This window comes from Camellia sinensis, chromosome 4 (assembly GCF_055761805.1).
Source record: "Camellia sinensis isolate YWXY chromosome 4, ASM5576180v1, whole genome shotgun sequence".
NCBI lineage: Eukaryota > Viridiplantae > Streptophyta > Magnoliopsida > Ericales > Theaceae > Camellia > Camellia sinensis.
Genome location: NC_138964.1, coordinates 7,509,047 through 7,531,672, shown reverse-complemented (window position 1 = coordinate 7,531,672; position 22,626 = coordinate 7,509,047). Strand labels below are relative to the sequence as shown.

General features: G+C 36.5%; 1 protein-coding gene and 1 pseudogene across 7 annotated transcripts in view; both read right to left on the bottom strand.

Moving 5' to 3' along the window:
* The window catches only part of LOC114272467 (conserved oligomeric Golgi complex subunit 3), a 37,845-nt gene extending 16,825 nt beyond the window's left edge, over positions 1–21,020 (bottom strand). The window contains exons 1-20 of one of the 6 annotated variants that reach the window (XM_082924190.1): positions 20,915–21,020; positions 20,726–20,816; positions 18,529–18,704; positions 17,875–17,958; positions 17,670–17,777; positions 15,733–15,777; positions 15,569–15,643; positions 15,314–15,409; positions 14,724–14,801; positions 13,721–13,806; positions 13,386–13,452; positions 13,170–13,232; positions 12,993–13,094; positions 12,693–12,797; positions 12,522–12,614; positions 11,047–11,135; positions 6,394–6,613; positions 4,528–4,614; positions 3,809–3,925; positions 3,676–3,708 (exon numbers count right to left, since the gene is read on the bottom strand). In XM_082924190.1, the coding sequence (XP_082780316.1) occupies positions 3,676–3,708; positions 3,809–3,925; positions 4,528–4,614; positions 6,394–6,613; positions 11,047–11,135; positions 12,522–12,614; positions 12,693–12,797; positions 12,993–13,094; positions 13,170–13,232; positions 13,386–13,452; positions 13,721–13,806; positions 14,724–14,801; positions 15,314–15,409; positions 15,569–15,643; positions 15,733–15,777; positions 17,670–17,777; positions 17,875–17,958; positions 18,529–18,630 (1,650 nt within the window). In that variant the 5' untranslated portion in view covers positions 18,631–18,704; positions 20,726–20,816; positions 20,915–21,020. The other 5 variants (XM_082924192.1, XM_082924193.1, XM_082924191.1 and 2 more) reach the window with 5 other exon arrangements.
* On the bottom strand, positions 24–2,946 carry LOC114280466 (adenosylhomocysteinase pseudogene; annotated as a pseudogene). Its single transcript, XR_014365989.1, has one exon. The product of XR_014365989.1 is annotated as an adenosylhomocysteinase pseudogene (transcript).
* Positions 21,021–22,626: the final 1,606 nt, after the last annotated feature.

The window sequence follows — 22,626 nt, the reverse complement described above, 5'->3', positions numbered from 1 at the left end:
ACCATTTGTAATAGATAATATCATCAATCAATAATACATACAATTTATTCTCTCTCTATCAATTTATTTTTACATGGTATTAGAGCAAGGTTAACAACTTAGTAATTCCGCTTCACCGGCGGGCGGCAGCCTCGCCTTGGCCGCCCGCCGGACCTCTACACATACCTTCACTCCGCCACCACAAATTCCATAACTGAACTGAACTCTTGTCTCTCTGAGGGAATAATCAACACCTTCTTCTCATACTTGCCAGTATTCTTCTCCTTCCACAGCTCAAGCTGGGCAATCACTTGGTTAGTGAAAGAGCAAGACATCACAAAGTTGGGATGCCCTGTAGCACAACCCAAGTTCATAAGCCGCCCCTCAGCCAAGACAATGATGCCTGACTTGGTGTCGGGGAAAACCCACCTGTCTGTTTGAGGCTTAATCGTGATCCTCTTCACACCCGGTGGCGGTGACAAAGATATCAGCTTCTGAGACCACATCTTCGAGGGTTAGAACTTGGAGGCCCTCCATAAGAGCCTGAAGGGTACAAATTGGATCGATCTCAGTAACGATCACACGTGCTCCAGCTTTCTTCATTGCAGCGGCACAGCCCTTGCCAACGTCACCATAACCACAGACAACAGCAACCCTTCCAGCAATCATACCATCAGTGGCTCTCATCAAACCGTCAGGGAGTGAGTGGCGACAGCCATACAAGTTATAAAACTTGCTCTTGGTGACGGAGCCATTAACATTGATAGCAGGGAATAACAAAGTTCCATCAGCCTGCATCTGATAAAGCCTCTTGACACCAGTAGTCGTCTCCACCCCATATTTTTTCTTTTTCCTTCTTTCCACACACTCATGTTCCCCACTCAACTTTCTTTTCCTTTTTCTTTTCTTTTTTTTTATATTTCTTTTACTCCATCTTTTGACAAGAACACGAAACACAACTGGGTTGCCTCTTTTTGGTGGGCCATTGCTTGCCATGTTGATCATAGCTATTTCTTTAATCAAACCCATATCTTCCACCCACGTTATTTCACACTTTTCTTTTATTTTAATATATATATATATATATATATATATATATATATATTTTTATTATAATATATTTCCCCTATCCCTACTTTTATTTTATTTTATTTTTTCTATCTTTCTTTTTCCATCAATATTTCATTATTATACAACTCGTTAGTGAGCATCACCCATATATATATATTAAAATAAATTGTTTTATATTCCACCAAAAAAAAAAAAAAAAAAAAAATCACACCGAAGTTTTTCATATGCCCATCCACAAATATTTTTATCTATTTTCTTTATCCATTGTTTTATTTTATTTTATTTTTATTCTTAAACAAAACAACAACACAAAATAACACCAACATTCCACAAACTTGTCATTTCTTCATGACAGGGATCAACCCCGATCACAATTTTACACCAAAAAAAAAAAAAAACCAAACCAAACCAACACAACCACATCCACAGGCGAGATTTTTTCTTCTCTACTCTGCCGCCGGTCTTTTCTTCTTGCCTCCGTCCTGGGCGGCCCTTGACGGTGTTGCCTCCGTGTTTCCCACTCCACTGGGCACGATCACTCCACCCTGCTCCTCCACTGCAGCATATGGCGGCCCTCCAAATCGGAACATCACGGTGGCCTTCCGCTTCAGCTCCTTATTTTCCGCTTTCAGCACACATATCTCTGCTCGCGCATCCTTATACATGCGCTGGAGCAAAGCCAGTTGGGCGTTTAACTGCTGCACCTCATTTGTCCTACTCTGCAGCCGGTGCGACAAGTTTGTGACCGCAGTCATGGTTTCAACACATGACTTCAATGTATACTGATTCGCCTCAATATCTGATTGCGCTGCCATTCTTTGCTCCACAGACCGCATAGGAAAGGTCAACGGAGCAAACTCAGGGGCGCTTGGTTGAGGTTCACGGGCAACCGCACCAGTTACCTCTCTTGTGGACTCGTTGAGGTCGGGAAAGAGAGTGAGCAGACTACGGGACGAAGAGGCCATGTTATGGGTTGCTGAGTGTTTCAGAGAAAGGTTGGTTACAGAGTGTTACAGAGTATCTCTCTCAAGACAACGAAGAGTTTCTCAGAGGTTTTTAGCCAGTTTTTTGTCTTAGCCTCTGCCTCAGTCTCAGCATCCGTCTTGGTTAAATAGCCAAGGCAGACACGCGCATCGCGCGCCACTTGACGCCAGACGACAAAACGGGCGCGCAAGCCAATGTGGTGACGCGCCTCGCCATCATGTCCGGCACATCTTTTTATGACTTGGGCTCGCCTTTTGATGGCATGCTTTTTTATGGATTGGGCACGCCTTTTGATGGCACGCCTTTTGAAAGATTGGGCACACCTTTTTAGGGTGCGACTTTTTATGGGTCCGACAAGACTCTGTAAACTGTCCTGACATTGATTCCGGTTAGCTCCTTCATGGGTCCGACAAGACTCTGTAAACTGTCCCGACATTGATTCCGGTTAGTTTCTACAAGGGTCCAGCAAGACTCCATAAACTGTCCCGACATTAATTCCGGTTGTCTGCTTCAACGGTCCGACATGACCCCATAAACGGTCTTCTACATCGGTTCGACACGAGCCAGTGTCTTCTACATCGGTCTGCCAACCATACAGTCTTCTACAACGGTCTAACACGACCATACAGTGTCTCCTATCCATTTTTTATTTTTCAGATTATTTTCTTGTTTTGTTACTCTCTCCAAACTCAAGTTGATTAGTTCCTATCCTCCTTGAGTTTGCGGGGGGCTGTTAAAACCTACCATCACCTACTCCACCTACTACACCTACCACCACCTACTACCACCTACTACACACCTACCACTACCACCTACTCCACCTACTCCACTACATCTCCTATATAAGGAGCCCCTCACTATTTGTAATAGATAATATCATCAATCAATAATACATACAATTTATTCTCTCTCTATCAATTTATTTTTACAGGATGGCCTTTTGTGCCTTGACCAAGTTTAATGTAAATGAATTATGCAAATAGTTTATGTATTTCATTAGCATTTTGTGAAGGGATTTGAGACTTAAGAATATGCTCTGTAATGTTGACCACATAATTACCCTCAAATTATGTAACACATGCTTCCACTATAATACAAATAATTCCACTATAATATAAATAATTCAATAATAAACAGGTTCACTTGACATCCAGTGCCGGTCACCCCTAATTCCATATAGGGTGAGGGTTGGGTCGTGACACTTTCTCAAGGTCACTGATCAAATTTAGGGTTATGCATAAAAGAGGATACTTTATATTATATATATATATTACTATTAGAAAGCCAAACACCCCTCCTACTTTTGAAGCCAGTTGGCAGATCAATCTTCTGCCATCTCAATTTTACAAATATTATTTATTCTAAAATTAACAGGAAAAGCAGACCTTCTAGTACTTTCAATGAAGTTTAAATCTATATGTTCCCCATCACCATCTTTTTCATAACTCTCCACTACTACCAACATTCACTCTGTCTTTATCTCCCCTGCTGTCTTATCATGAGAGGTTTGATCATGTGTGTATGTATCACACGTGACATGGCATCCTCTCCAGTGTTTATAAAGCAGAAGCAGAAGTAATGCAGTACGAACTTCTAATCATTAAAAAGTGTACTAACGAAATTTTCTGTTAGCTCACTTACTTGGATGGAATCGGAACAAACTTCAACAGCTTCCTGATATAGATAGAAACCAGTCAGTTGAATAAGAAAATAGAGGTATATATCTAAATCCACAACAGGAGTTCAGGAGAACAGATTTTTTTGAAAAAAAAACCTGTGCCAAACCCGTGAAAACTGTTGGCTCTAAACAGCGATACAATTTCGATAAACAAGATAGAGTTTTCTCCAGGGGTGGGTACCATGTCTTGAAAACATCTGAGTTTTCATCAGCCTGCATTTTATAAGAGAAAATATAGAGCTTAGCACAGTTGTATGACAACTTTACACAAGAAATCATAAAGTAAATAAATATCCGGACAAAACCACGATACGTATTCAACTAGCAATTTGTCCCTCAACCTGTCCACCGTTGATTGTCTCTCCATCTTCTATACTCTGTAAATAGCCGGTGAGTTTGAGGATGACTTTGGGTTCATGGTTTGTTCTGTGTCAACACTTTCAGAGGTCGGGCATTTGAACAGCCTTTGGATTTGAGTGGTTTCAGAGGTTCAAGCATTGAATTGGGTTTAGCATTTGAAGAAATAATCTCGCCACAATCTATGGTCTATTGTATTTGTGTTTTGTACACATTTACAAAAATGATAGGTATTGAGATTCAAAAAATAAATAAATAAATTCTGTTGTGGCATGTGTATATGATTCCTTTTAGGTCCAATGTAACTTGAACAGAATCTTGAAATCAAATGAGAGACAATGATTATTTAATTAAAGCATTAGCTCAGTAATATTTATTCTCTTGTGCAGGCTAATGAAAACTATTTAAAAATGACATAAACACATGATTATTCATAGAAATGGTAGGGTTAGACTTACAGAAGTAGTTTCTGATTTCATCTCAGGAGATCGCTTCAGCTTTGCAGGGTAATCCAAATCTTCGTCGAAAGGAATGTAATTTGCAATCTTGAAAACAACAAGAGAAGGGTTCAAAAAGATACTAGCATAGTTGACAGAATAATAGCTTTATCAGAAGAACGATCAAGATAGATAAATACAATGGGCAGGCTGGAAGCAACAACAAACAACTAATACCATAATGAAAATCAACTAGGATAAGAACATCAAATTTCTCATTAGATGCATTTTACATGGATACTACTCTCCACATCTTAGAATGTTGGTATTCCACAGTGGTTGCAAGTTGTTTCAATTTCCAATTGACTTAATAGACAGCCTACTAAAATATTAACCAGCTGAACGATTTAAATCAACTGACAGTAAAGCAGGAAGCATAGGGATGATAATTCTGATAATCAAAACCCTTCAAAAACTCCTACAATGTCCTGTAAACGAATGAGTGAGCTAGTTTGTATGTATAAAATAATTACATAATTAAAAATATAGTTTGTTGTCTCTGGTTGCTGATTCAAGAAACTCCTCTGCAATGGATTACATTCAGGTACAGCAAAAAATTGGAAAACAAATAATACTTCACTAATAAATTAATTATGTACAACTAGAGGTGTACATAATCAGTCTGCTAGGATCTGCTGCTCCTAGCATCCCCCGCCAGTGGAAACTCAAAAAAAAATTAAAAATTAAAATCAAAGCTGGCAATATTATGTACAACTAGAGGTGGGACACCGACAACGTGCATATTCCTCACCAATGATATATGGACTCGGGGACAATTATGGAGTGTGGATGCATATTCAAGCATCAAAGCTTCACACACCTAAATCTTAGGATATTGGAATATGTATTCAAAAGTTAGATATTGGTACAGGTTCACATCATGGTCACTTACATATAATGCATATTGTATAGTATTTTTATTTATTTATAAGATATTGTAACTTATGTAGAAATGTAATTGAAATTAAATAGTAGGATTTTAAAAATATATATATATATATATATGGAATTTATCTCTCATAAATGTGAGAGGCTAGAAATGTTTCTTTACTAACAAACATGAATGTCTTTTTCAAATATCGTAAAAAGTTAAAAGATTTAAGGGTCAGTTCAGATAGATGTGGATTTCAAATCAAAGGATTTGATCTTAATCATTCAAGGACAATAGCACAAATTTAGATATGATAGTTTATTTATGAATTTCAAGATTCAGTTAAATAGCTTAATCTTGATGAATTTGAAATCACCATATAAACTAATTATTTGAAATCATGCTAAGAATTATCTTTCTAACTATTAAGGATCCTATCCTACCAAAATGGATATATATCTTCTTCCATTGTTTTTCTATCTGTTTAACCTCAAATCCATTGATTTGAAATCCACAATTATCCAAATGGACCCTAAGTGTCCAAATTGGTTATGGGTGTCAAGACACATTATCCCACACCTTTACCCTTGTCATATCCACTGGACACGGCTACTTTGGGAAAAATAGAATAGACCATGTAACACAGTTTCTGCCCTCATTTTACACAGTTCTACTTTTTTTTCTTACGTGATCACTATTCATAGTTATGATTCAACGCTTGAAAAATATTGCCACATCAGTATGAACATATTTTTCACTCTCACAGAATGCCAGATGGCAGCAATTTAAGAAATAGTTCCGTAATTGAGTGACATACCAACTCTAGGACTGGTTTTATGTAATAGAATAAATATAATCCTAGAAAAAATCAAAATTTCTAGAAAGCAAATGAATATTAATGTAAGTGAAAATACTGAGGAACCAATAAAAATAAAATTCTCATGTGTGATACCTACTTCATCACGAATATGGGTTCGAGCCCGAAAAGTTAATCGCTCGTGAACATCAGCTAAAATTCTGTCTAATGTAGGACGTAATCCAGCAAGTGATTCACTGCGTCTACTGAGTTGTTCTCCAAGGACTTCAACTTTAAGAATATCAACAAGTTCACAAAGAATATCAAGATTTGCTTCATGAATAAGTTTTGGGCGTAATGTATCATACAAGTATGTACACCTGCAAGTAAGTTAGCAGGAAGGTAAGTAGGCATAGGCCGTGAAGGTGAAGCACCCAAACCCACCAAAACGCAACATGATGCAAATTCTTATAGAAGAAAAAAAAAAATGAATTTCCTTGTGTCACAAATAAACTTTCAATGTAATGGGGTGCAACGGTTCAATCCACGGGCAGGTTTAGGGTGAGATAAACCAAATATTTAAAAGGGTTGAAAGAGAATGTCTAGTGCTAACGAAGTGGAAGGTTCTGAACCTGGCAATTTCGAAACAAATATGAAAGAACAAAGCTGTGAAAGAAAACAAAGCTATATAATCATCAAAGCACGAAGTACATTCTGGGACCAAAATTAGCATGCTCTCAAACTATTAGATAATATTCTGAGCTAGCAACAATGACATGGGAATTGCTTGGTTAGAAAGGAACAAACTCTTGGAAGCCCACAATCATTGTTCTGGGCTCTAAGCTAATCAAAAGTCATTTTGATGCCGTGGAAGGTCTCTCTGCAGCAGTTATAGGCCCTTCAAGTATGATAATTTTAAATCATATTTGTAGAAACATCTATTTGACTTCTTATACATGAAAGAAGAATCAAAACAGAAAAGAGCAGCCAAAGCAAGACACCATTACATAAAAATCCCCACCCCGAGAGCTGATTGAACTTCTCGTTCAACTTTAGAAACTATCATGATGCAAATTGTGGTATTTACCTACTAATGCAGAAGCAAATACAGTTTCCATTCCTCTTCGTTAATGCTAATGTGTCTACCTCAATCTGCGCCACAGGTCTAACCTTTTCTTTGGATGAGTAATGCATGATATTAGATGATGCCAGAGGGCAAGCAAGAAAATGTATGTCTCGTATAAAAACCTATAAAAATACTTTATTACAAAAAAAAACTATAGGACTAAACTGTGTGCCAAAGCTAAGCTCCTGTCAAGGAGCACAAGTCACGTAGAAAATTCATAAAAGAGAAGGAATCAGAGAATTCCCTGTTAACTTGTCTAATGAAGGGAAAAAATTCAAGCAAATGTAGCACTCTCTCTCTCTCTCGCTCTTTCAACTTGATGTCAATCTTATCAACCATCCACTATATCAAAAAACCACCCATTATTAATCCCATCAAAGACTTGGCCACATTGGATCAGACCCACCTCTCACTCCAAATTAGCCCTCACCATTGGCAAACTCCTGAGTAGACCAATCAAGGAAACTGGCTAGAGGAGATCATTAAGTCTATAGCCATGCGTTCACCAACTGTGAAACCAATGAAGGATTGCAAGTTCAGCCTGTGTCACCTATGAACCAAATTAAGGGTCCAACTACGCCACTATCATTAACTTGAAAAACCTTCTACACTTGCAAAAAACTAAGGGAAATAATTTTCACTGATAGCTTGATAATTATCACTAGAATGTAGCATGGTGCACCATACATTAATTTATTGAAATACAAGTGTCTGCTAAATGAGAAGGAAAAATGTTAAAATATTTACCATCACCTACCACACACTTACCATCACCTACCACACACTCACCTACTACACTCACCTACTCCTCACCTACCACCACCATCTCCACTTCACATCTCCTATATATAGGAATCAATGTAAACACTACAACAATCAATATAACAATCAATATTACATAAATTTTAACATGGTATCAGAGTCAGGTTAATAATCTAGTATTTTTCGCTTCACCGGCGGGCGGCAACCTCGCCTTGGCCGCCCGCCGGACCTCAATCTAATTCGCTAGGACCTCTACGCATACCTTCTCTCCCGCTGTTTTGATTTGGAGTTAGCGGAAGCTGTCACTCTCTCAGTTTCCAGATGAACCATCATCCAAGCTAAAGCATGATGAGCGTGGTCTTTTATCAATGGCAGCAGCAGCATCTCCCTGATTCTTCTTCGTCAAGCAACCACCATGGCATAGAATAAGGAGCTTCCTCCATCTCAGCCCCTGCCGTAGCCCCTCTCTCGGGCATGGGCTGTCTGTCTCTCTCGGCTCTCTTCTCGGCCATCACATACACAGACGGATAACCACCGTTGCTCCGCCGTCGTCAACCACTGCCCCTCCTGCGGCACCACCCCAGTTCCATACGCACTCTGCACCAAGCCACCACCACTGCCATCACACACATACACCATACCCAGCACATACACAACCAGCACAAGAGCTACCCACACTGATACATCCACTTTCTTTTCTTTTCTTTTCTTTTTTTTTATATCACTCACACTGGTACACGTAGAAGACAGCACATGGGGCATCCACTTTCTTTTCTTTTCTTTTTTTTATATCACCCACTCCATACTTATTTATTTATTATTATTATTATTATTATTATTATTATTATTGTTTATTCTACTTTTTTTTGACAGGTTATTATTGAAACTACCAACCCATCATTCCACCGCCCACTCCATACCTATTTTTTATTATTATCATTATTATTATTATTATTCTTCTTCTTAAAAAAAAAAAATAAAAAAAATAAAAATAATAAATAAATAAAAAATAAAAATAAAAAATAAAATAAAAAATAAAATTACCAAACACCATTGCAAACAATTTACAAATTTGCACCACCAATCATCTTTTATTCATCTCAGGGCACACCCCCGATCACACTTTTACACACAAAAAAAAAAAAAAAAAAAAACAAAAAAACAAAAAAACAAAACAACCAACAAACAAACCACCCACATCCACAGGTGGGATTTTTCTTCTCTACTCTGCTGCCGGTCTCTTCTTCTTGCCTCCGTCCTGGGCAGTCCTTGCCGGTGTTGCCTCCGTGTTTCCCACTCCACTGGGCACGATCACTACTCCCTGCTCCTCCACTGCAGCATATGGCGGCCCTCCAAATCGGAACATCACGGTGGCCTTCCGCTTCAGCTCCTTGTTTTCTGCCCTTAGCACGCTTATCTCTGCTCGCGCATCCTTATACATGCGTTGGAGCAGAGCCAGCTGGGAGTTTACATGCTGCACCTCATTTGTCCTACTCTGCAGCCGGTTCGACAAGTTTGTGACCGCCGTCATGCTTTCCACACATGCCTTCAGAGTATACTGATTGGCCTCCACATCCGACTGCACTGCCATTCTTTGCTCCACCGACTGTATCGGAAAGTTCAACGGAGCAAACTCCGGGGCGCTTGGTTGAGTTTCCAGTGCCACCGCACCAGTTCTCTCTCTCGTTGCCTCGTTGAGGTCGGGAAAGAGGGTGAGCAGCCCGCGGGAAGACGATGAAGCCATTTTCTAGGCAACAGAGTGTCACACAGTATCTCTCTCAGAACTCTCTCTCAGAAAACAGAATGTTACAGAATCTCTCTCAGAACTCTCTCTCAGAATATCTCTCGCAGGTTTTTTGCCTCAGCCTCAGCCTCTGTCTTATAGCCGAGGCAGCCACGCGCATCGCGCGCCTCTTCCCACCAGCCGACAAACGGGCACGCAAGCCAAGGCGCCCACGTGCCTCGCCATCATGTCCGGCACACCTTTTGATGAATTGGGCACGCCTTTTGATGGCACGCCTTTTGAAAAAATTGGGCACACCTTTTGAGGGTGCGACTTTTTATAGGTCCGACAAGACTCTGTAAATTGTCCCGACATTGATTCCGGTTAGCTCCTTTATGGGTCCGACAAGACTCTGTAAACTGTCCCGACATTGATTCCGGTTAGCTCCTTTATGGGTCCGACAAGACTCTGTAAACTGTCCCGACATAGATTCCGGTTAGTTTCTACATGGGTCCGATAGATTCCGGTTAGTTTCTACATGGGTCCGACAAGACTCTGTAAACTGTCCCGACATAGATTCCGGTTAGCTTCTACAACGGTCCGACATGACCCCATAAACTGTCTTCTACAACGGTCCGACATGACCCCATAAACTGTCTTCTACAACGGTCCGACATGACCCCATAAACTGTCTTCTACATCGGTCTGACACCGCCATCCAGTGTCCTCTACACCGTTATGACACCACCATACAGTGTCCTCTACAACGTTATGACACCACCATCCAGTGTCCTCTACTTCGTTATGACACCACCTTTCAGTGTCTTCACCGACGGTCTGACACGACCATACAGTGTCTCCTATCTTTTTTTTATTTTTATGTATTTTCTTGTTTTGTTCCTCTCTCCAAACTCAAGTTGGTTAGTTTCTATCCTCCTTGAGTTTGCGGGGGGCTGTTAAAATATTTACCATCACCTACCACACACTTACCATCACCTACCACACACTCACCTACTACACTCACCTACTCCTCACCTACCACCACCATCTCCACTTCACATCTCCTATATATAGGAATCAATGTAAACACTACAACAATCAATATAACAATCAATATTACATAAATTTTAACAAAAAAAGAAAAGGAAAAGAATAAGAGCAAAGACAAGAAGAACAAACAAGACAAAATAAATAGCACTCACAGGGGATCTATCAAAGGAGCCAAGCTTGACATATCTTCTGAAGATGAAGGGAAAAAATGATCAAAGAGTTGATGCTCAAGCTGACATACCTGCAATTTAAAAATTATCCAATCAAAATGGCCTCAAAAGCCATATCCCTTGCATAGGTTTTTATTTCCATAGTATATATGTGCTTCCAACACATGTCCAATGAAATACTTGAGAGGCAATAAAGGAATTATAGAGTATATGCATGAGTGACAAAAAAAATGGAATTAAAAGGCTTATGTTTTCATTTCCATAATATAAGTGCTTCTGACACCAATCCAATGATTTTTTTATTTTATTTTATTATCAGCAACAAAGATATTTAAAAAAAAAAGATATCGTCCTACAAAATATTTGAGAGCCAATAAAGGAATGACAAAATATATGCATTATTGATAAAATAAAATGGAAACCAAAGGTAAAAGGTAATTGTAGAATGAATTTCCAGCTTAAGCATAGCCAATAAGTGGTCTTATTGCATGTTGTCTTGGGAGGGTCAGGATCAAAGTTAAACAAGGCTTTTTCACCTTGGTTGATCGTTGATACATATGCTCTGGATTATCATTGACCCCACTCTACCCAAACAGAAGAAAAAAATATGCATGTAGAAATAACCTTACTTGAAATTTAATCTAAAGTTGAAGATGAAACTACTAAGATGGAATATGAAACACTAGGTCAAGGAATGCAATTTCATAAAAAGTGAACCTTGTAAAACTGGAGTAGAACGTAATTTGAGATAGTAGCATCCAAATTTCCTTTTGACCAGTGAAACAAAATATAGATAAACTTGAGTTCAATATATTACCTGCTTTGAAATGCATTTGTTTAAAAATTAATTAATTAATTAACTTCTAATATGTATGAAATTCCACAAAAAAAAAAGGGCCCGGGGGGGGGGGGGGGGGAGAGATTACAAAGGAAAAAAAAAAACAGGGTTTAACTGTTATAACAAATAAACCATTAATTTTTAATTTTGTCAATTTAAACTCCAATATTTTGATTTGATTTCAATCTAAACCATCTGTCTATTTTTAGTTAAGTAAAACCGATGGGGAAAAAAAATATTTAAGCCATTTAACTCAATGAAAAAGAGTATTTTAGACGTTTTATGTACACCTACATTGAGTTTAATGGCTGGAATACCCTTTTTCCAGCTGTTTTACTTTTAGATTGAAAACAAATCAAAAGAATAGGGTTTAAATTGACAATTAAAAACTCAGGATTTACTTTGTTACAAGGATCAAACTTTGGTTTTCTTTTTTTTTGAACTTTCCCCAAAAAAATAAATAGACACACAAATGCTCTAGACAGCACCTAATAATCCCAAAGGCCTAGGAAATTCATGTCTCAAACTTTAAACAGGGCTAATTTAAGCTTCCTACCATTACCCAAAACTGAGAACAACCTAGGATTGGTAAATATTAAACACGTAATTTTCACAGAACCTGCATTAGGTATGCACATCCAGATCTAGTCAATGATGGCAACTTTTCCTTCTTGGCAAATTCAGATATCCGTTGATGCACTATGCCTTTAACCTAAATAAAATAAACAAAAAGGGCAATTGTGAATGGAAGTGTATAATTATTAGAAACAAAAATATTTGACCAGCCTACCAAGGAGAGCCGCTGTTCACAGTATAGTTTGTGGCATTCTGCAAGAATTTGGGCATATTCCTTCCTGGGTGATCTGCTTTCAATTTCCTCTAACACTGGCTTAAGCTGCAAGTGCTTACAACTATTAGTCTCATCTATTTAACAAACAAATCATGCAAAATAATCATTTCCCAAAATGAGTTTCAGATGTAATCCTGCTTTCATGCCAATATATTCCCTATTGTTGCAAGTCATCATCCTCCTAGAACCCAAATAATAGCCTGGTCTGAAGCCAAAGAGATGAAGAATGAACACCATTACCTCACTTGCTGCTGCTTTAAAACGGACATATATCACAGATGCTTCTACACCCTCTGAAACAGCTGTTTTGCTGCCACTACTGCTCCAGATTGCTGCCTGGACCTGATGAATGAAATATTTGACAGAGCTTTGCATTGGTAAATAAAACAAATTTTCATTTCTGCAAGGGGACTTTACCTGAGAAGAAGTATTTTTGAGAACAGACAGTACATGAGAACGAATCATCCCCAGTGCCCGAGACTGCCAAATGAATGCATGCAACATGTTCTTCAGAATTTTAAAATCCAAATCAAACCTTAAAGGCATCAAAAGCACCATCCAACATAGTAAAAGAGAATTACTATGTGCCACTAAACAATTTGAAAACTCTTAATAATATATTCTCTTTGGTACCTGGAGTTGTCGAAATTTGACCAAGTATACACTGGATTCTGCATACTGTGGATTGCTTTCAACGTACCTAAATTCAATTCAACAATAAATAAGAAAAGCAAATTTATAAGCTCTCATAGACATCTCAAGTTTAACAATATCATTATAATCATTCTTGTAAGAGCATGCTTGCAAGAAGCCAGCAATTTTCATTATTAGATTACACATAATGATATGCTTAACAAAACCATTTTCAATCTCCAGTATCAATAACATACCAGGATGGTATAAACTGATTAATTTCAGATAAACAGGCTTACTTACACAAAATGACTGGCCTTAAAAAATAGACTTACGATATGCACTCATCAAGTCTTTTGAGCAGTGGGAGAAAATTTCCATTTGCAACATTCATGTTTGGAGAATAAAAATTGGTAGCAACCTACAAACATGCACAATAAAAGATCCCTGAGATTTACAAGAGCACACAAATATTACTAAACATAATAAGTGAAAATCTTGTTCCTCAATGCCAGAACAACATAGAAAAGTTCATCTAGAACTTTGCAAGTACAGATAAAGCAAAGAATAAATCATAGTTGCCAAATGATGATCAATTATTTGCGACATATTCTTTTTATATTTTTCCAAACATTGCAACATACATCGTTTATATCACATCATGGGTCACAAGCTACTAACAATTATGAACGATACAAACTTACTAAGCAATGTGAAAACACAAGAATCTGGGCATATACAATTAGACACCTTATAATATCTACGTCTTTTCAGAAACTGCCACCCATTCTCTCCATTCTTTTTTATCAACTTAGTACTCTCCATTCCTTTTTATCAACATTAGTACTCCCTCCCTCCCTCCCTCTCTCTCTCTCTCTCTCTCTGGCATTGGCATATTCTCTGTGTACCCCATTTATCATAATTAATTTTCTTAGTCTATTAAGCAAGCTTTCATCAAAACTTTAGAATCTAATACAATAGAAAAGTCAAGGAAAATGTGTCTCATCTCATCCACCTTTAGGGCAGCCACTGGATGGGGCCAGCCCAAATATCTAATAGTTGTTCAAGCATGGGTCATGAGTTAAAGGGTGTTCAAGCTTTAGTTGAGCTCCTAAAAATTTGTGTGAGCTTGACCTAACTGCCTAGCCACTACTCACCAAGCTCAGAAGCCATGTAGACTCATTTTTTATATGCTTGTACTTTTCTTAAACCTATAATCTCAAATGAAAAGCGTCGCTCCATTGTTACTTTTAACTTCAATTTTGAATTTGTCGCTTCCACACAAATATGAGTTGGTGCAATATGAATCCCTTAGATAACATAGCAATCGAACCTTACGTTTTCCAATTCATCAAAGTACTTGAGCTTACTACGAAGTGCTTTTGCAAATTCAATGAGTCTTTGCTTCTCTATTAGCTGCAACAAAAGCAAGCAACTAAAACAAGTCAAACTAGGGCATTCAACATTGTACACAGATTATTCCATTTTATAAATAAAATAAAATAATCATGTAAGAAACTAGCCATCACCAAGTCAACCTGTGAGATACAATTATCAAAATTGGATTTTAAAGGAAAAAGAAAACACAATAAACAATTTAACTGAAGCAACGGAAAATGCCACACATATAAACTGACACCCAAAGATTGCTAGTTCCAATGCTAAACAAAAGCCGGGCCTATTTCATTGATTATCTAACCATTTGAATATGCTTCAACTTTTGGCCCTAAAGAAATGTAATTATCTCAAGCCATGGTCAGCAGAGTTCTAAGTTTGTGCCCTATCATGTTACAAAAGGTCCAAATTAAGCTTTTAACACTTAAAAAACCTTGAAGCTACACTTTATAAGGTCAAAATTAACAACAATTACCACTGGTACTCTTAACAAGTGAAGTATCAATGCAAAGTGAATACAAAGAGGTCCATACCAGTCGATCACATGCATCATGAAGAGTTTTGGTCTTTGTTGCCACTGCTTGATGCTGCAGCTGTAGTTCATTAAACAAATCCAGGGTTTCATCCACCTACAAAAAAGTTAGTTCAATCAACTGTTTTGTTAATTTGATAGGCAAGAATTAAAACCCAAGAAAAGTTCAACCATATGACCAAATTGTGTAATTATTAAAAACAACAAATAGACAAAAGTAGAAAAATATGTAAAAGAGTTTTCATAGATACTTTACCTGATGGAGTATACCATCACATGTCTGTATGCGTTCTGTCAAACTGGTTAAGTAGTGTTGATACTTCTCTTCGGTCTATGCAAAGAAAAAAAATCAAGGACAATAGCGATCAAGATCACAATTTCTCTATGAAAATAAATATCTCGTAAGAAATCAACACTAACCTCTGATTTCATGGCTGCTTCAAGATCTGTAAACCATTTGTAAAACTACACCAAAAGAAGCACCAGATATAGAAAATTATCTTTCACAGTGAAATCTGAATTACAAAGCACTCACAAAACTTAGCACAGATAAAAGAACCATAAGGAACTATATACTGCTATCAAATTTTCTCAAACCGCTCTTAATGACTTTTCAAATATGAGTACATGGTCAGAAATGAGATAGTAATAAGGTAGAGAACTTAGGGAACCAAGGACCACAAAAAGTATGACAATTACAAAGTGAATGGCCTACTCAAATATTTTTTGGGCGAGTGCCCCAGCCAAGTATTCATGTTGTGCTTTCTAGATGGGAAAGGAAGAGAAAAGTAGAAATTTGTTGTTTTCTCTTCTTTTCTCTTGTTTGGTTCTCCATATTGAAAGGGAATGCAAAAGAAATAAAGCAGAAATTATTTAAAACTTTCTTCACGGGCCCACCTCCAATGGAAGAAAATATTTCCGAAGGTGAGTGCTCCACCAAAATATTCATTTTGTGCTTGCTAAATGGGAAAGGAAGAGAAAAGTATACTACTGTTGTTTTCTCTTCTTTTCTCTTGTTATGGTTCTCCATTTTAAAAGAGTATAGGGGGAAAAATTATGGAGAAAATCATTTTAAAACTTTCTTCATGGGCTCACCACGAATGAGAGGAAATTTGCACAAAAGTTGTTACATGAAATAGATTAAGCGAAAGATACAAATATATAAACAAAATTTAAAGATTTTGCTCTCCACATTTTCCCTTCTCAACCATGAGAAATAATTTTCCTTCCCTTTTTCCTGTCTTTTCTCTTCATTTATTTTAACTTCTCATCTCTTTTTCTCACCTACCAAAACATAGCATTTTGGCTACATAAACCCTATTTCACCATTTTGATTTGTCTAGGGCTGAACTCGCTGTTAGTGTATATAGTGATACTTTTTTGTAATCTTTCTTGCTACATCAACTTTCCTAGAATGCATTCAACAAAAGTTAACATCTTAAAGGAGTAGTAATTGGTATTTTTTGAACAATGAAACAATCTCACCCAACATGTCATAATGCATTTCAGCATGCTAAAAGCTCCCATGCTTTAGTCACTCCACGAATTGTTACATAGGCAGAAAAGTCTGTGCCATAAGATTGAAAAAGAGGGCTCCCATTTGATATAACAGGACAGTTTAACCCAAGGACAAATATCACAGTAAAACTGACATTCTTTGTATGCTAAATATTTCAATAATGAAAGTTATACTATTCATCTTAAAAGTCACTAACAGAAAAAAATAATAATAACAATAATAATAATGATAATAATAATTAATTTGCAATGATGGAGAACGGAAGGTAATCTGAGAGAGAATGATGATCATTTGTAGTTAAAATGTTGTTCAGAGTCAAATATGAAAAGTAAATATGCAATTCCCATAAAATTATGTTTACCTGTCTAAGAAAGCATGCTAAACAATTATGAAGACAGCTGTCATCATCGTTTTTTCTGTTGAAAACCTTGCTAATAGGGAGAAGATGCTTCTAATGGGTATTGAATCCAAAAAGGATGGGCTACAAGCTAAACATTTCTTTGTATGAAAAACCAACCTTCTTTGTCTTTCTGGAAGCATTTGGCTATAGCATAATAAAAGGTCATTTGAGGATATTGAGTAGCTAGTGTGAAATCTTACACTACCTCTTTTTTTTAATATTCTACATTCTTTTGGTTCTCAACGCATTGGCTTTCTGCTATAGATCCTTTTGTGGAGTCTACTGCTGGATTCAGTTTTTTGGGTAGATATAATTAGCCCCTCCTTGTATATGCAAATGGATTCTACTCCCCTATTGCAGTCTTCAATTGATATATTTTCTTGCTTATTTGAAAGAAGGAAAAAAAAAAATACGAAGACAAGAAATCAAGTGGCTTACCTGATTTGTATTGACCAAAACAGCTTCAATAGCCCCTGATTCTTCCACAGTGCAGTGCTTAGTTGATATGGACAAACCATTATCTTGTCCGTGTACATGCTCCTGGGACTAAAAAAGCAAAAGTTCGCTAATTGGCATGAAACTGTTGCACTGAAACATAAGCATTCACAAAGGTTGTAATGCATCATAGAGTGATGAGTCTCACCAATTTGACAGGATAAGGTCGCTCGGCAAATGCATGGGAAAGTGCTACTATAGCTGCTTGTTGCTGCTCTGTCAGCGGAGCATTCTGTACAAACAAATATTGCAGGACGTGATGACTCACCCACAAAAACTCTACCAAAAGTGGTTTTACTACTAAAAAGAAAAAACCCCAAACACACACAAACAGATTACAGTGGCAAAGCTGGGAAGTTTATCGAGAGGGGGCATGTATTTTGTATAGTGTGTATATATAATATATCATCAAAACCCAATTTGAGAAATAAAAAACTAATTTTTTGCATATTTTTAGGAAATCGAAACCCTCGTTTTCCGATTTCCAAAATCCTAATATGGGTTTCTTGTCCCTATAATAATCAGCCATAACACAACACGTAATTCCTCATAATTTATTTTTAAAATCAGCAAACCAAATTTAAGTAGATCACAAAATCAAAACACATAAGAAAACCACAGATCAAATGGAGGAGAAATGAAAAAAAGGGAAAAATGAAGAAAATTATAACGTCCTTGGATGCCTTTGTGGCATATGCAGACCTTAAAATATTTGACAAAAAAGCAAACATTTGCAAAGATACCAAAAATAGATATAGATATAGATATAGAAAATGGATAAAGAAACAAGGAAGAATAAAACCTGTTCCCAAGTAGAAGCGAAGTTGTAGCCTTTTGAAATGGCTCCGGATTTGGGAAGGCTTGGAGAGGCACCTGTTGCTACTGCTGCTTTGGTCGTCGACATTTTTTTTTTCTCCCAGAGATCTGCGCCTGATACTCGTACTTGTATAATTGGAAATGGCTCTCTGGTCGTCTGTACTGCAGCAGCATTCACACAATTTTAACGATAGTTATTTGTGATCAAGATAAACTATGATATCAGATCTCGTCACAAGTAAATAAATGTATGGGGAACTAAATTATATTCAAAATACTAAAATCAGAACAGAGATGTGCTGATTTTTCAATTATTGTGAGATATCTCAAAACTAGGAACTTTCTCTCACTTTCTTCCTCATTCAAATTGATTCAGATTTTGGAGACAGATTGGGCGTGCTTACCTAGGAGGGAGAGTGGAAGGGTTCCGGAGATCGGAGGACTGCTTTTTCACTGGCTGTTTGTTGGCGATTCGGGAAATTCAGAGCGCGCACGCTCTCTCTCTCTTTCTCTCTCTCTCCCGATCTCTCTGCTGTTGATTAACTGATAATAGACTGACGAATTGAAATGAAACAGCTAGCTAAGCTAGTCAACCGACCGCTTTGTCATAAACCGCTATCGCTTCAATTCGCTTAAGCAACTCAATCTTCTGTTGTTGTTGTTGCTGTTGTTTGGTTGGGGTCACTTGGATCTAAATTCCTCTCAAAGCATCTCCCTCCCCTCATTCAACAATTTTTACATCTAATTTTATTTCAAATTTAATTTTATATAGATTTTGTCAATTTTTTTTATCAAAATCTTTTTAAAAAATGTCATCATATTTCAAAATTTTCTTTACGAAAAAAAAAATCTTGGTAGATGCACCAATAAATCTCAAACTTCTATTTTTTAATTCATACTAATTTTTATTTTATGAACCAATAAGTCTTATTTCAATTTTAATGACCAAATAGTCCATATTTTATCACGTGGTGCACTATCTAGTAAGGATAATTGTGGGTTTTTGCAATATAGAATTTAATCTCTGCCCAAAACCTTACTGTAGAGATTTTTGGTTTCCCTGCTAACCGATCGGAACGAAAGAGACGTATATGGAAATTTATGGGTTTTCGATGTTAATGGGATAATGTTGGGTGTGTTTGTGCTCCATCCATAATAGGTAATGTGTGTGTCAATTTCTGATCACACTGCCAATCAAGCACTCAGCTGGAGAACACTGGTAGAATAGATTAAGTTCGAACGAACTGTCACAAAAAGAAGAGATTCCGACAATAGTTTGTCCACCCGGGGATACTCCGACGATCAAGTCAGTTATCTCTCAAAGATAGCAAAAGTGCTTAACTCACTATTCAGAGCATAAAAAGCATACCTTAGACCTATGAGGGTGCCTCTCTTTTATAGCCAACACAAACCTAGTCCCAATAGAAGTCTAACTTCAATGGACTTAGGATTACTACTAATCTTGGACTCCCAGTAGGATTGGGATAAACTCTCTAAGAATCTTATCTTTACCCAAACTGAAGTCCTCTCTCATTCTAGGACTCTTGTCCCTTATTCGCTTATCCCGGATTCCGGTTTCTTCGCAGATAACCTCGGCCTAGCCGAGATCATCTCGGTGTCATGACCAAGACACGTGATACCTCGGCTGACACTTCGGTGTCACCTCGGTCACGTGTTGTCATTCAAAAATTATGTCCCCACAGGTAACATTGAATCCTTATGGAGTCGTACGACGTGTATCGCCAAGTAAACAACCTCCATTCATCGTCGCTGGTGATTGTATTAGTGGCAAATGGCTTCAGGTGAGTTGATCGTTTGTCTATTTGAACTCCTAATTTTCTTTGTGTCGTTCCGTTTGATCTTTGAACATAGTATGGAATTTCCGACACACCAACAAGATACCATCATCCATACCTATCACACCAACATTTCTGACCCCATCACAACACCAACATATACAAAAAATACAAAACAACAAATGGCATTTGACACTGCAATCATAAAACCAACTGTGCGTGTGTGATGTTAATGATGCACAACACACCCACATACCACACTGCACTGACAGTTAACACCCCAAAAAATATCACAATAACAACAAAAACCAACAACAATACACCACCAACACCACGCACAAAATAAGCATATAAACGTAAAATACACCTAACAATCGAAATACCCACCTGTTACAATACGATCGGCGCAAGCAACACCGGAGCAAACCCAGCAAAATAACACCAAAAAAGGGTCACGCAATCAGATTATGATCTCCACCTGAAAAATGGATGGAACACAGTACACTTAATAACAACCCAACACTCTCTCTCCAAAATAATGAAATCAATGTTAAACAATCAAAAACCCCCTCACACATTTTAACATTGCCTTTTTCCATCCAAAACCGAATCACTCATTTAAGGAAAAAAAAAATCACACAAAAGTTATTCATGTAAATTCAAACGAAATCAAAACATCCTTAATAAAACTTACTAAAAAAATAGGACTAATTAGTCCATTAAAAAATTTTTTAGGACTAAATGGTTTAACTTTCCTCCATATAGGATTTATGAGTAATTTTTTCAAAAATTATTTCCAATATTTTATCTTTTTAAATTTTTATTAAATTTAAATTTGATGAGTTCTCAATTTAATGAAAAAATAATAATATTTACTTTGATAAATATTTGATAACATTATTAGATATTTTTTAATATTTTTTTATAGAGAAATTGGTGAAAAATTGACTATAACAATTGTCTAAGACATTAGATCCAATGATTGTTTTTTTTTTTTTTTATTGAAGAGAGATCCACACTTTGTGAAATAATTTGATGAAAAGTCCTAAAAGACATTTTGTTTCTAATTTTACTCTTTGACTTTTTTTATCTGTTTGACTTCAGTTTGACTTTTTTTATCTGTTCAAATATATACTTATCTGTTCAAATTTTTTTTTACATGTTCAAATTTTCTCTTCTATCTATTCAAATTTTTTGTTTGTGTTCAAATGTGTTGTCTATCTATCCAAATTTTATTATTAGTTAAATTTTTTCTCTAGATTTTATCTGTTAAAATTCTATCTGTTCAAATTTACATATATATGTTCAAAAATTTCAACTATCTGTTCCAATTTTTCAAGTATATTTTTTTTATCTATTTAATTTTGTAACTATCTATTGCAATTCAGAGGCAAACTTCAGCTTTCTCTCAATCCAATTCAACACTAAACAATTCAAATGCCCATTTCAAGGTAAACTCTTACTTATATATATATACTAGTTTAAAGAGGCGCGTGCAAGGCACGAGTTATTATTATAATACGTTTCAGTTTAGAATATTGTTATATGAAATTGAATAGAATAAATCATTACACATATGAGAGAATTATGTTGTATTATATGTATCATTTTTTAATTTGTTATACACCTAATGATGTAGACTTCAATTCTATTATTATATCATTTTGGGTGAATTTATCGATCTTTAACATTTCTTCCAAATTTATAAAAATAAAAATAAAAATAAAAATAAAATTATGGTGTGTAACTTTTCTCAACAGAGAAATATAAAACAAATACTAAGATAATTCTCCAATCTTATGGGTGGCGCCTATCGCCACAACTGTTATGTAACACCGCTTTTTAAAATCTTGATCTTAAGGCTTTGCAACAGAAGTACAGCGTAGTCTTCTGTAGAAAGTAGTGTCTCCCAAATGTTGAATCTAAACATCTTGCATGAAAGGAGAGCGAAGCTCTATTGGACCACCATCTTAATGGTCATTAATGTATTAGTTTGAAACTTCGGGGATGTTGGTGTAAATTATCTTATATTTTAATGTATACAGCAACATTTGAAGTTTTAAAATTAAAAGGTAAATTTCAATATATGCACCTTATTGTTTGACCTATATACACAGTGGCAAAGCCACGAATTTAATATGGAGGGCACCTATTAATTATAATCTCAAAATTTTTCTCCACCAATCAATAACAATAACATAATAATAATTTTTCAAGCTAATATTAAACATTAAAAATTAATATTCATTACAAAAGGTTTTTAATTTAAACTTTTACAATTGACCCTG